Source organism: Cervus elaphus, chromosome 21 (assembly GCF_910594005.1).
Source record: "Cervus elaphus chromosome 21, mCerEla1.1, whole genome shotgun sequence".
Taxonomy (NCBI): domain Eukaryota; kingdom Metazoa; phylum Chordata; class Mammalia; order Artiodactyla; family Cervidae; genus Cervus; species Cervus elaphus.
The window spans coordinates 81,865,649-81,878,397 of NC_057835.1; the positions used below are offsets into that span (position 1 = coordinate 81,865,649).

The 12,749-nt window shown below is 46.4% G+C and overlaps 1 protein-coding gene across 7 annotated transcripts in view; it reads left to right on the top strand.

The window, feature by feature from the left end:
- COL14A1 (collagen type XIV alpha 1 chain) overlaps positions 1-12,749 on the top strand; it is a 224,599-nt gene that overhangs the window by 210,774 nt on the left and 1,076 nt on the right. For 6 of the 7 annotated variants that reach the window (XM_043880417.1, XM_043880421.1, XM_043880423.1 and 3 more), the window contains exons 46-47: positions 9,530-9,607; positions 11,248-11,403. In XM_043880417.1, the coding sequence (XP_043736352.1) occupies positions 9,530-9,607; positions 11,248-11,403 (234 nt within the window). Of the gene's footprint in view, positions 1-9,529; positions 9,608-11,247; positions 11,404-12,179; positions 12,737-12,749 lie in introns of those variants that run through there. The other variant, XM_043880424.1, reaches the window with a different exon arrangement.

Below are 12,749 nucleotides of genomic sequence, written 5' to 3' on the forward strand. Positions count from 1 at the left end.
CACTGATCAAAGCAAGTCACATGGCCGCGCCCAAATCCCAGGAGCGGGGAAATGCGTGAGTCCTCCGCGAGAGGTGGACGTGCAGTTCTCCGGTCGGGCAGGGGGCAGCCAGACTGCCGCCTCCGCTCGCCGCGGTCTCATCCGCGCCTGCTCCTTTCTCTCCTCCTGCTGACTCCTGTGCTGCCCTGTCCTTACGCCTTTTGTGGGTTTTCACGTGTTCTTCCAACTCCCCACAACTCTTTTCCTTCCTCTGGTTTATTCAGGCTCAAACTTCGAAACTCATCCCGACCGCCAGCTCTGCCAGACCGCTCCTCCTCCCCAGGGCTGGCTGTCGGCCCAGCGTGCTGGCCACGCCTGGTTATTCCCACTGAACTGGACCAGGGCCGGTCGGTTGTGCCTCCGGTCCCCAGAGGCACGCCCGCATCCCAGCTGTCTCACTTTGTGCTGTGATTGTCGACCTTCTTGTCTGTCTTCCCACCGGACTCTGGATTCCTTGAATGGGACGATGCCTTTCCTCTATACACCTTCCCCAGGGAGCCTGAACGAATATTTGACAAATGAAGCAACGGCTGATCCCTACCTCATTACTATGTGAAATGTATCATGTAGCACCCAAGTTGAGTATGTTTTCTTGAATTGTCTCTTATTGGTTTTACTTCTGCTATTTCACCAATGAGACTACATGCTCCCCACAAACCAAATTCAATGTCTGTTTTCCTTCTATTCCTCATAATACCTGACATCCAGTAGTTATTTCATGACTCATAAGTGATTTATGGTGTTAATTACCACTTGCTTAGCTTTTTGGCTGCCATTCCTCATTCAACCCAAGAGTCATGATAAAAGCAGAAGCCCATGTTGTTCTGGTTCATCCATCCAAAGACATCCTGTTAATAGCCAATCACTGCCAAGTTGACAATGTCAGCATTCTCTTCAAGTCATCATCATATAATTTTAGCCAGAAGAGCAGGGTAAAAATTTTAAGTAGAAATTTTGGTTATACTGGATATATCTAATATGCATTTCCTATTGCATATAAAATAGAAAGTGCATTGGGTATTTCAGTGCCCAGATTTGAGTGTCTAATTCAGACGTCTGTGGCCAAAGGTCAGAAGGCCTTCTGCCTGTACTGCCTACGTGTGTACACAGATAATCTAGAGAGAGGAGAGAGAGAGACTATTTTTCTTCTTTATTTTTGATTGAGGGATAATTGCAATGCTGTGTGGGTTTCTGCCCGGCATCAGCCTGGACCAGCTGTAGGTACATACCCCCCTTCCTGAGCCCCCCGCCTCCCGCCCATCCCACCGCTCCAGCTTGTCACGGAGCCCAGCTCGAGTACCTTGAGTCACACAGCCGATCCCACGGGCTGTCTATTTTATCTTTCATTTTTTTAAAATCATTGTTTTCCTTTTTTTCTTCCAATTTTATTGAGATTTATCTAGCATATAGCACTATATGAGTTTAGCACAATGATTTGGCTTACCTACATCAGGAAATAGTACCATGATAAGTTGAGTGAACATCCATTCTGTTGTATAGATACAAAATTAAAGAAATAGGAAAAAATGTTTTTCTGTGAAAATGCTTTTAGGATTTACTCTCGGTAATTTTCATATATAATGCACAGCAGTATCACTGCTTTCATCATGTTGTACATCCCTTCCCTAGTACTTACGTATCTTTTAACTGTTACGCTTGTGCATCTTGACTGCCTTCATCTGATGTCCTTCCCCCAACCCCCTTTCTTTTAAATGTAGGAAGGTACTTTGACATTTTCTAAATTTCTGGCTCTGAGCATAAGCAAGTGAAATGAAAGAAAACTAGTACTAGTTTATATAATAAAACTTAGGCTGTTTATGTTCGTTATGATAAAGCATTTTCAGAGAATTTTTTGACATGGCTTTTAAAGCAATAAATACATTATAATAAAGAACTGTAACAGAATTCATTTATGTAGCTAGGTGAAAACATACATAGAGGAGATGTATTCATTAACCCTCTCCATTTTCATTGGTTCTAAATTTAATTTTGACATTAAATTATTATGTGCATGTGTGTTAGTGGCTCAGTTGTGTTTGGTTCTTTATGACCCCATGGACTGTATCCCACCAGGCTCCTCTGTCCATGGGATTCTCCAGGCAAGGGTACTGGAGTGGGTTGTCATTCCCTCCTCCAGGGGATCTTCTCCACCCAGGGATCAAACCCGGGTCTCCTACATTGCAGGCAAATTCTTTACCACCTGAGTCACCCTTTTGTAAATATGCGTGTCTCTGTGTGTGCATAGCAGAGTAATTTGACTTTTTTGAACTTTTTTGCTAGCTTGGAAAAACATGATGCGGATCACAGATATATGATGTGTTTATCTTAATAGTGACTCGTTCTATTTATTGTTGAGGGCTGTTGGCTGTAACACATTTTGTTTTAAACTCTGAGACCTGGGCCTTGTCCCAGCACCCTGACACAACTCCGTTCCTTTCCAAGAATGGAGAGCATCACGTCACTTTTTGGTTCTGTGAGGATGAAGACCAGACCAAGCTCTAACTTAAATATTTATTTAAATATCACCAGCTGGCTGAATATTCATGCTGAACCTATAATATCCATTTTTTAAACTGCAGCAATTGGCTCATTTTTCTGCTAAGTTTGATACTTTTTCCAACCGGCAATGCTGGACATGATATGATGACATTTGAAGAAGAGCAGTGCAGACTTTGGAGCTGAAAGTGACAGGCTGGCATTTGGTCTGACATTCTTGTTGGGTGCCCATAGGTCGTAACAGCAGTGGCTCAGCCGAGCGGGCAGAGCACAGGCTTCCCGCTGTGTGACCCCTGCTCCTTCCTGCCCTGCGGCTGCAAACGGCGAGATGCAGTTAGGGTGGCTGATGAGCTGGGGGCCCGTCCTCCTCTGTCCCCTTCTCCCTCCTGCAGCCGCGCGTCTTTGTTTCCAGGCTCCCTTGAGCTCTGCTCCTGGCTGGGTTCAACCAGTGGACGAGGGCTGAGGGTCTGACGAGGAGAGAAGTCAGGCTGTTCTCCCCTCTCCCCACCCGGCCCCCTTGGCCACTCCAGCTGTGCCTGAGCCCCCGTGTGGCTCCTGCGCCCACTGGACACTGTCTCTCTCTCTTTCCAGATCCTTCCAGGAGGCCCAGGCGCTGGGCTCCGGCACACCAGGCACACCCTTCCTTCTCCTTGTCTCTGCATGCATGGTGGTCATAGTTGCTTCCTGCTGCTGCTGGGGTGTGGGTTGCCTCATCATCTCTGTTTGGCTTCTCAGCCCTTCTCTCACCCATGTAACCACATCTCTGCACCAAATTCCCTCTTCCTGAAAGATCTACAATGGTCCCTGGCTGGACCCTGCATTATGGGGGCATACTAGATGGCCAGTTGTTTAAGGGAAAAGGCTGTAGAGAGATGGACTCTTAGCAACTGTTTGCAAAGATTGTTTACATTTAAAACCAACTTGAGGACTTGCCTGGAGGTCCAGCGGTTACGATTCTGTCCTTCTGCTGCACGGGGCACAGGTTCAATCCCTGGTCAGGGAACGAAGATCCCACAAACTTTGCCTTGCAGCTCAAAAACAAGAAAAACAAAAATATTTATTTTCTGGTCTTGGCCAGTGAAGCACAAAACTTGGAGCTCTGTGTGCTGATACTAATCCTACAGCCCAAACAAGTAGAAACAGCAGAGCCTGGAAAAGGACAGAAAACACTTGTTGGAGTGAGTCCAGTTAATCTGCCACCTTGTAATGAGGTATTTGTTCCAGTACCTTGTACCTAGCAGGCATTCAAGCATACATTGAATGAAAAATGAAGTCTACTTGGAATGCATTGCCAGCCATTTCCCAGGCAACAGACAATATAATAACACAGCTGAAGCCTTGTCTCACATTTTCTGTGGCTTCTTGGTAGAATTACAATGAAAGCATTACCCAGGCCTTGCATATCTGCCTGGGCATAAACTCTGAGAGTTGCTCCGCATAGCTGGGATAAAGAGGGAATGAACGACTGCTCCATAGAGTGGCTGGAGACTCTGGCCTGAGTGTTTGCTGTGCTCAGGGCTGCATAGAAATGAGTCAACTCTCCGCACCCGGAGGTCAACAGGCCAAAGAAAATAGGAAACTGGGAACCAAAGGCCAGACCCTGGGCAAGTCATCAATGTGAATAAGATAAATCTTCTGAAAATCAACCCAAGGCTTGCTCCGAGCAGAAGGCAAGTGTGCAAACCAGGGCAAATAAGCTGAGGAGATGTGATAACCACAGGATTGATTTCCAAGTGTGGAGCCGGAGAAAACATGCAGATTGATTGGACAGGCAGCTCAGGGAGCCGTGTCGGCAACAAGCAAGACAGATGCAGCCTCGAAATCCCGCTTAGGGTTGAGAGGCGGGGAATGCTGTAGTTAGTTCTGTGTATAGGCTTTGGTATCAACCTGCCTGTGTTCAAATTGCGGCTTTCACTAGCTAAAGGCAAGTCACTTAACCTATCTGAATCACAGCCCGCTTTTCAGGTTCAGAGTAGTACCCGCCATCGTGGTTCTTGTGAAGACAAAGTGAGTTTATATGTGTAAAGCATTTAGATTCAAAACCTGGGGAGGCTGTGTATTGGCACAGGTGGTGTACCACATTTCAGGGTTGTCAGAGTCCACAGTCAGACTTTGTGCTTCATTCGTCAGTCCCTTTGTTTGGCAGATGTTTCCTGAGTGCCTGATCTGTGTCTGGTACCAGGAATACAAGGATGAACTAAAACAAGCAGGTCTCTGCCTTCGTACATCCATAAAAGGAAATACATCCATAAAAAAAGACCTCCCTGGTGACCCAGTGGCTGAGACTCTGCGCCCCCAGAGCAGGGAGCCCAGGTTCCATCCCTGGTCCGGGAACGGATCCCACATGCCACAGCTGAGACCTGGTGCAGCCAAATGAATATGTATTCTCTAGCAAAGAAAATATTGGAGGGTTGGTCTTAGGTTAGTGGTGAGGGAGACTCAGGTAGCCCTGATGTGGTTTCTAATGAGATTTTTAAAAAATAGTATTTAATCAGTTTACTTGGTTGTATTGCATCTGAGATGCAGCTTGTGGGATCTAGGTCCCTGATATCGAACCAGATGTCGAACCTGGGCCTCCTGCATCGGGAACATGGAGGCTTAGGCATTGGACCGCCAGGGAGATCCCCCAGTGAGACTTTTAAAGAAAAAATATGACAAATGTGCCCCGCCAGGGAGGGGTGTTGATGGTGATGGAAGCCAAGCAAGGGCAGGGGAGGGTGTGTGGGAAGCATCTCTACTTTCTATTCAGCATTGCTGTGACCTGACTGCTCTAAAAAAGTAAAGTCTATTTTTTAAGTTTTAAAGATTTTCTTTTAAAAAGAAAGAAATATGAGAATAAGACCTTAAAATTTTTAATGAGAGCAAGATCTAAGAGAGATCGTAAAAATTCTCATTAAAAAAAGGAAAAAAGGAAGAACAAATAAATAATAGAAAAGACTCTATTCTAAATATTTTTTGGTAACTCCACAGAAAACTAAGGATATTTTAATCTTAGCTTAAATCATATTTTTGGAAAGTTAGGTCTTCATTTCCATCAGCTACACTCATTTTTAAAAAAAAATGACAGAAACTCCAATTTGATTGGACTCCATGATATTCATCTCTAAATGACGCAAGTAGTTGATATGGCCCATAAGGAACTTGTTAGGAAAAAACAGTTTCTACAAAAGCCACGCATGTGAAAGTAAAAGCAGGCTTCCAGCCTAAGAAATTCTGTTTGTTGATCCTTCAAAGGTCATGCCTGCTTTTAACCATCCGCTGCGTGATGGTGTAGACATGCAGTCATCCCGTTATTCTTCCAGTGTTTACTGGACCACCTACTATGTGAGAGCTTGGATCTGATGCTGGAGCAATAAATAAGGCACGATCCCTGCAGTCAGCAGGCTCCTAGTTCCAGGCCGGATGAACGTAAAAACAAGCAATGCGATGGGATCAGTGCCAAGGGAGGCGCAGATAATATGGAAGCAAATCATTCATTCATTTGTTCATTCAGTAAATATCTGTTAGTTATGTGCTATTTGGAAGGCACCATAAATTCGTGAAGCATTCCATATTTACAGGCTTCCCTGGTGACTCAGTTGGTAAAGAATCTGCCTGCAATGCAGGAGACCCGGCTTCGATCCCTGGATCGAGAAGATCCCCTGGAGAAGGGAATGGCAACCCACTCCAGTGTTCTTGCCCGGGAAATCCCATGGACAGTCCGTGGGGTCGCAAAAAGACATGACTTAGCAATAAACCACCATCACCTGGAAATATTGGGGATATAGCCATGAATCAAATAGGTAATCCTTGCCCTTTGGATTTGTTGTGCTTCTGCCTGTTACGGGTGTAGAGAAGATTTGAGTTGAGTCTTGAAGAATGAGAAGTATCTGTGGAGATGGCCAGAGTAGGAAGGGTATCACAGGAGGGACCAAGCCATGGCCTCAGGAGTCCCCGTGTCTTCGTGGACAGGGCGCAGGCACTCAGCTCTGCAGACCCCCTCTCGGCACCCAGCGGCCCCACCCTGGACCCTCACCGGAGAGACGCGTGAGGGACCTTATCATGGGCGGTGGCTGCAGGCAGTCACTCGGTCTACAGACTCCAGTGCCGTCTCAGGAACAGCTGCTGGTTGGCATTTTGGAACACTTGACTTCCTTTCTTTTGATCACAGCCTACGAGGCTCATCAGAGACACCCAGGGACTCCCGGTGGCCAGTGGTTGAGACTGCCCATCCTAAGGCAGTGGGTGCACGTTCGATCCCTGCTTGGGGAACTGAGATCCCGCGTGCCGAAAAGACAGAACACAAACCAGAAATGATACTGTGGCAAATTTGATAAGGACTTTAAAAATGATCCACATCAAAAAAGCTCCTTTAAAAAAAAGTATTTCCCGTTCTCTTTTTAGAGATCTGAGGTCTCTGAACCTGGCCTTCCGTCTCAGTCCTCACTTAGCTACTTAAATAAGGATGTTTAACATGGTTTTTTCATTCCAAAAAAAGAGATTTATAACCAAGTTCAGCTTCATGAGTAGTCCTTCAGTCTGAGAAATACAAGTGAAGACATAGGCAAGTATTAACACATAACATATTAGGCTATATGTAGTTGGAACATTTCATAAGGTCAAGGATAATGAAACCTAAAATTCTCTGTATATATATAACTATATCCTTACAGTTTTCTTTCTTTCTTTTTTTTTCTTTTAAGGCATCTGGTGGTTTAGTTACTGAATCATGTCCGACTCTTGTGAGTCCATGGACTGAGCCCTCCAGGCTCTTGTGTCCATGGGACTTCCCAGGCAAGGATACTGGGGTGGGTTGCCATTCCCTTCTCCAGGGGATCTTCCCGACCCAGGGATGGAACCCGGGTCTCCTGCACTGCAGGCAGATTCTTTACCAGCTGAGCCACCCAGGGAGGCCCTAAGCATCTTGAGGGGCTGGAACATTCTTGTGAGGACCTTCTTCTCCTACTTTGAGTTGTATTGCAGATAATATCAAATGCCACTTGTTTTTCTCTACGTAGGTAGAAAATTTAAACAACCAGACTCCCTACTCCACAGTGGTCCCCGCCTTCTGCTTTCTTTGTGAAGAAGGACAGGGTCAGTCAGGAAACTTGTCAGGGGTTTCTGCGCAGGGACTCTTTGCTGAATGTCCTCTTCAGCCAAATCTCCTCCGTCTTCCTCTCATGAGGGGTCCTGGAGGAGCCGTCTCCTTGGCGTTGATCCGTGGGTACCGTAAGGTCACGGGAGGCCTGAGTCACCATGCCGTTAGTCATGCAGCCTGCCGTGAGTCAGTGGTGTCCTTTCTCGAGCTCTGATTCTTTAACAGTGAGTGGGTCCCTGTGGGGAAACCGGCTCCAACTCTCACAGAAGAGGCGGTTTCTGCTGAATTCCCGGTGCGTGTTAGGGCACAACTTCAAGCGAGGCAGCATCTCCCTCTGATTAGAAATAGTGCCCACGCCGACTCTTACCCAGTCAGCCAAGCTAGCAGCTACAAATAACAACCAGGAGACTCAGGATGGTTTTCTGAACAACTGGATTTAACAATGGAGCGTTAAGTGTTGATGCGGCTGTAGTTTTTACTTTTGAGGAACCAGTCTCTTCCTGTCAGCTCCTAGAAGAGTGGGGCTCGGAGCAGGAGGTCGGGGCTCCGCAGTCAGCGCCCCGCCTTCTCCTTGCAGCGCTGGCCTTTGGTGAGCTCAGAAAGTGCCACCAAGGCCGCGTGCCGCACACACGCGTGTTAGGGCAGCCTCGCTGCGGGGGAACAGCCCCGAGGACCGGTAACAAGGAACTTTTCTAAAAGGTGACAGGTGTACCTTGACCCCAAAAAGTGGTCACTAGGAACACAGCAGACATCAAAGGACAATCTTTATCTGTGTAGTGTAGAAAAAGCTGCTATTCCCAGAGCAAATACTGCATCAATACCTTTCTTTCTGGAAGTTACAAACCAAGATGTCAAAAGTGATTGTTTTCTAGGATTGGAGTCATTGCTTCTTGGGTCTTCTAATTTGTCTACGGTGAATACACATTGCACTTAGAAGGGAAAAAAAAGTTATTTTTGATTTTAAATACTTTAGACCAGTCGCATGCCGGCTGCCTGTCAATTTGATTGTTTTCTTTTATGTATGTTCCCTCCTCGGCTTTCCCAACTCACACATAATTTCTTTGTAATTGCAAAGAGGTGTAGTTCCGCATCCCATTAATTCAAAGTATTGCTGTACGTATGAAAACAGACACTGAAGACTTTTTGCGCTTCGAGCCACGGCAACCTGGACCCCAGGCTGCTGCAGCCGTCTGTGCTGGGCCGGGCCTCCGTGCGGCCTTGTCACCTGTCCAGAAGTCTTGTGTTAGGGCCTGTTGGGACGATGAGGTGTCAGAGTGTATGTTTCTTTGTTTTCCTGCCTGTGAAAATGTATAGTTTGTTAATAGCACCGTAAATTGTTTGGAAGAAGAGGTTTGTTCAGTGGAAAAGAAATATGAATAGGTTTAGATTTTTATGGAGCTGAATCAGCCAAATCAAACACAGGCTTTCCCCGAAGCTTCCAAGTTTTTAATGGAAACTCAGGCTCTGTAGAGCTTTGCTGCCTAATTATAATTCATGCCTTTTGCAGATACATTACAGGGTGGACCCAAAGGAAAATGTTAGACATGTCCACTGGTTATTTCTATTGTGCTCCTTGCGGAGTGCCAGCCGCATCAGTCCGATGGCCCGTGTGTGCAAAACACCGGCCAGATCCCAGGGGGCTGGGCCGCCTCAGCGGAGGGAGGACTGTAAACTTGCATTGTTACAAACACAGATGACACACTCAGACACAGAGCCAGTCTTCTGTATGTGGTTGTGCAAAAGGCCCCAGTGTCAGGATTCAATTTAAAAAGTCCCGTGGTAACATAACCCCAAATCAACCCTCATTGTCCTCATCAGAGAGATCCTTGTGAAACCCAGGAAAAACAGAACTACCCAGATTTCATTTAAGGAGATTTTTCTTTTCTTTTCCTTTTTTTTAAAAAAAAAAACAACTAGGTTTCACTGGTGTGAAGGGAGAGAAAGGAAACCCAGGCATTGGAACTCAAGGTCCCAGAGGCCCCCCTGGGCCAGCAGGTAAGTCTTCCTGCCCAACAGCAAACTGCAGGATGGAGACCCCAAGTCTTCAGAGTCCCCTTGACACTGCAGGCGAGGCAGATGGCCATGTTTCCCTGTTACATCCGTGTGGCCGACTGGAGCGGCCATGCGCCCCGTTCCTTTCACTGGAAGGCCAGTGTGTTAGTGAGGAGTCTCCTCTACACCAGTCCCAGAGCATGTGTGAGGATCTTACTGTTTGCAGGTCAGGCTGGGGCTAGGCCACGCTGCAGTAATGAATCAGCCCCAGATGCTTCGTGGACTGACACGTACCCAAAGTTTGATGTGGGTAGGCTGACTTTCCCCTCATTTTAGAGCAAAGGGCCTTGAGGAGAAAGGTCAGCTTTCTGAATGGAGGATGACAGACGTCCTTTCCGGTTATATTCCACGGGCTGGGACTAGTCACAAGCCCCAGCTGAACGACCTGGAGGCTCAAAATCTAGGGGGCACATGGCCTGTGATGAGCACTCACAGTCTCTGCCACCGTGGCCATCTCACTCCATGGGGCTTGTGCAAGTTTTGGGTTTTGTGAATTTTACTCTGTGCTTTTAGGTTGGCCTCCAGATGGCCATACTTGTTTATTAGAATTATAAGTCTTCAATCCTACTGGCATTTACAATCCCAGTCTTAAGCATATTGAATCTAATGACTTACTGGTTTTTCTTGCCAACCTATTGATGATTTTGGAAAATTTTTTTTGTAGGAGAGATTCCTAATGCAATAGGTCTGCTTTGAATATAGATACTCCTGTTATTAGAGATTGTATGAGGAACTGATCTAGATCATGCCTTATACAGAACGAATGCTTGGTGAATGTTAATTGAATGCAACTGGATTCACCAGAGATTTGCAACAATTTTAAAATACAGGGTGATATGTGTTCCTGATTTTCATTTTGGTTCTAGTCGAAGAGATTCATTTCTAGTTGAAAAAGGCCTTTGAAACACTGTTGAAATCCAGGTCTAGAACAAAACAAACACATGAGCCAGAAAAATTCCAATCTGACATACTTCTTAAATTCACAAAAATTTTAATCACCCTCTCACTTTAATTCGGTGTTACGTTTTCAATTGATACAAGCTAGCCTAAAGAAAGGTTGGATTCATATATTGGGTCCAATTTCAGAATTTTCATTTTTCTCCTGCAGTATAATTTCTTTCAAACTTAGAATAATTTGTTTTAATCGTCTGGGGCCATAACCCAGTAGGGGTTTCAGGTTGAGGTCTGGCGTGTTCCTGTGTGTGGAAACATGTGTGTGTGCACGTGTCCTCACACTGGATCCGTGGGAGCCTGCATTGGGAAATGGAAGCTCCATAGAGAGCTTGGTGGTGGCCTGCTCCTTTCCCTTAATATTCAAGAGGTGATGAAAAAGAATGCATTTTGCTTTCCAGTTTCCTGAGCTGATTGAAAGCATTGACCTCCAGGCGAACGTGTGATTGCAGTGTGATCCTCTATCCAGCAAATCTAGTTCAGAAATAGAGCTCATTGAGTAGAAAGAGCAGACCACCCTAGTTGTCAGAACGTGTAAGATGGCTTCTTATAAGAGTTAGTTTACTTGGTGGTCTGAAACCTCACCCGTGATGATAAGAGACCAACTGTTTCCATTGGTGGTCTCTCCTTAGGGCCTTCTGGGGAGAGTCGGCCAGGAAGCCCAGGGCCCCCTGGTTCTCCTGGACCAAGGGGTCCACCAGGTCACCTGGGGGTCCCTGGACCACAGGGTCCGTCTGGCCAGCCTGGATACTGCGACCCTTCCTCGTGTTCTGCCTACGGCGTGGGAGGTAAGTGGGCTTTGAGCAAATCTTACTGTCTTAGTACCATAATGGCGGGGGGAGCCTCTGAAAGCAGACCTGTTTTGAGCAGGAAACAGAGCTCAAATTGCTCCCTACCTTTTAAATTATCCAGAGGCCTCTCCTGTGAAGTGCAAATTATGTAGAGGTCACCTCTTAAGGGGAAATTTAAAATAGTGCCCATCTAAGTATGCCTTGCTTCCAGATGGCCTCTGACCTCATATGTGATCATTGAGACACATCTGAAAATTCTCTGGGGCCTCTCCTTCTGTGTTACTTCTGTGGTGTGGCCATGATGTCCTATTAAATTTTACTCTTGTTTTGGGGACACCTCAAACTTAGAACTTTCCCCATAGTTAGGAGAAACCTGGAGATTCTGTTGGGTGACATCCTTCCCACCACATGCATTTTAAATGACCAGGGATTATTTTAAGAAGCAAAAGTGGCCACACTGGCCTTGCCTCTTATTAACTACTGAACTGAGATCCTGAAAAAATTATGCTTCCTAAGAACATCTGTGGTCTCCAGGCTAGAGGGTTGTATAACGGGACATTTTCTAACATAGTCACTCTTGGAAGCATCAGGAGAGAGGTTCAGAGATTGCTTTGGGGCAATAAAGCAATTAGCCGATGAATCGAAATTTTCTGCTTTATAAGAAGAAGTTTAGCCTTATTTCCCAGAGGGACTGGTCAGAGTCGTGCTGATGTGTTTTTCTCTGTTCGTCTCTTCCCTCCCCATTCTCTCGAACTTCCCTGTCTCTCATTAAGATCTGATCCCTTACAATGATTACCAGCACTGACATGGAGCTCTTCCCCTCTGATTCTGTTGGTGGCAGACACAGAACTGTCCTGCTGACCATGACCACCCAGCCCTGCCCCCGACCGCGGGCACGCCTCTCCCCTGCCCACCTGCTTCCCCACCTGCCCACCCTCTCCTCTCCTGCCCTCCCTGCTCCAAGCACTTAACCGCGATAAGACTGGAACTTAACCAAGTCGCGTGTCAGTTGTCACAAAAACCGACTGGTCCGTATCAGCCTGGGTGAAGGTGTAAGTTTGGCTGCCGAGAGTTGTCCCAGACTTCCCCAGGAGGAGCCCAGGAGCAGTCACTTCACGGCGCCTTCTCCCCTCTCCCTTCGCACACACACATTGCTGGGTCTTTCTTCCTGCCCCCCTGCTGCCTGTTTCTCCTCTGATCACCCCCCTCTGCCTCCTGTCCCCTGGTGTTGGACTTCTAACATGAGGTTGGTTTTAAATTTTATTTTTCTTTCGTCACTCTGCTGATATTCGGGTTTTCTTTTGTAAATAAAACATGTCATATTTAAGCAGTTTGGCTAACCA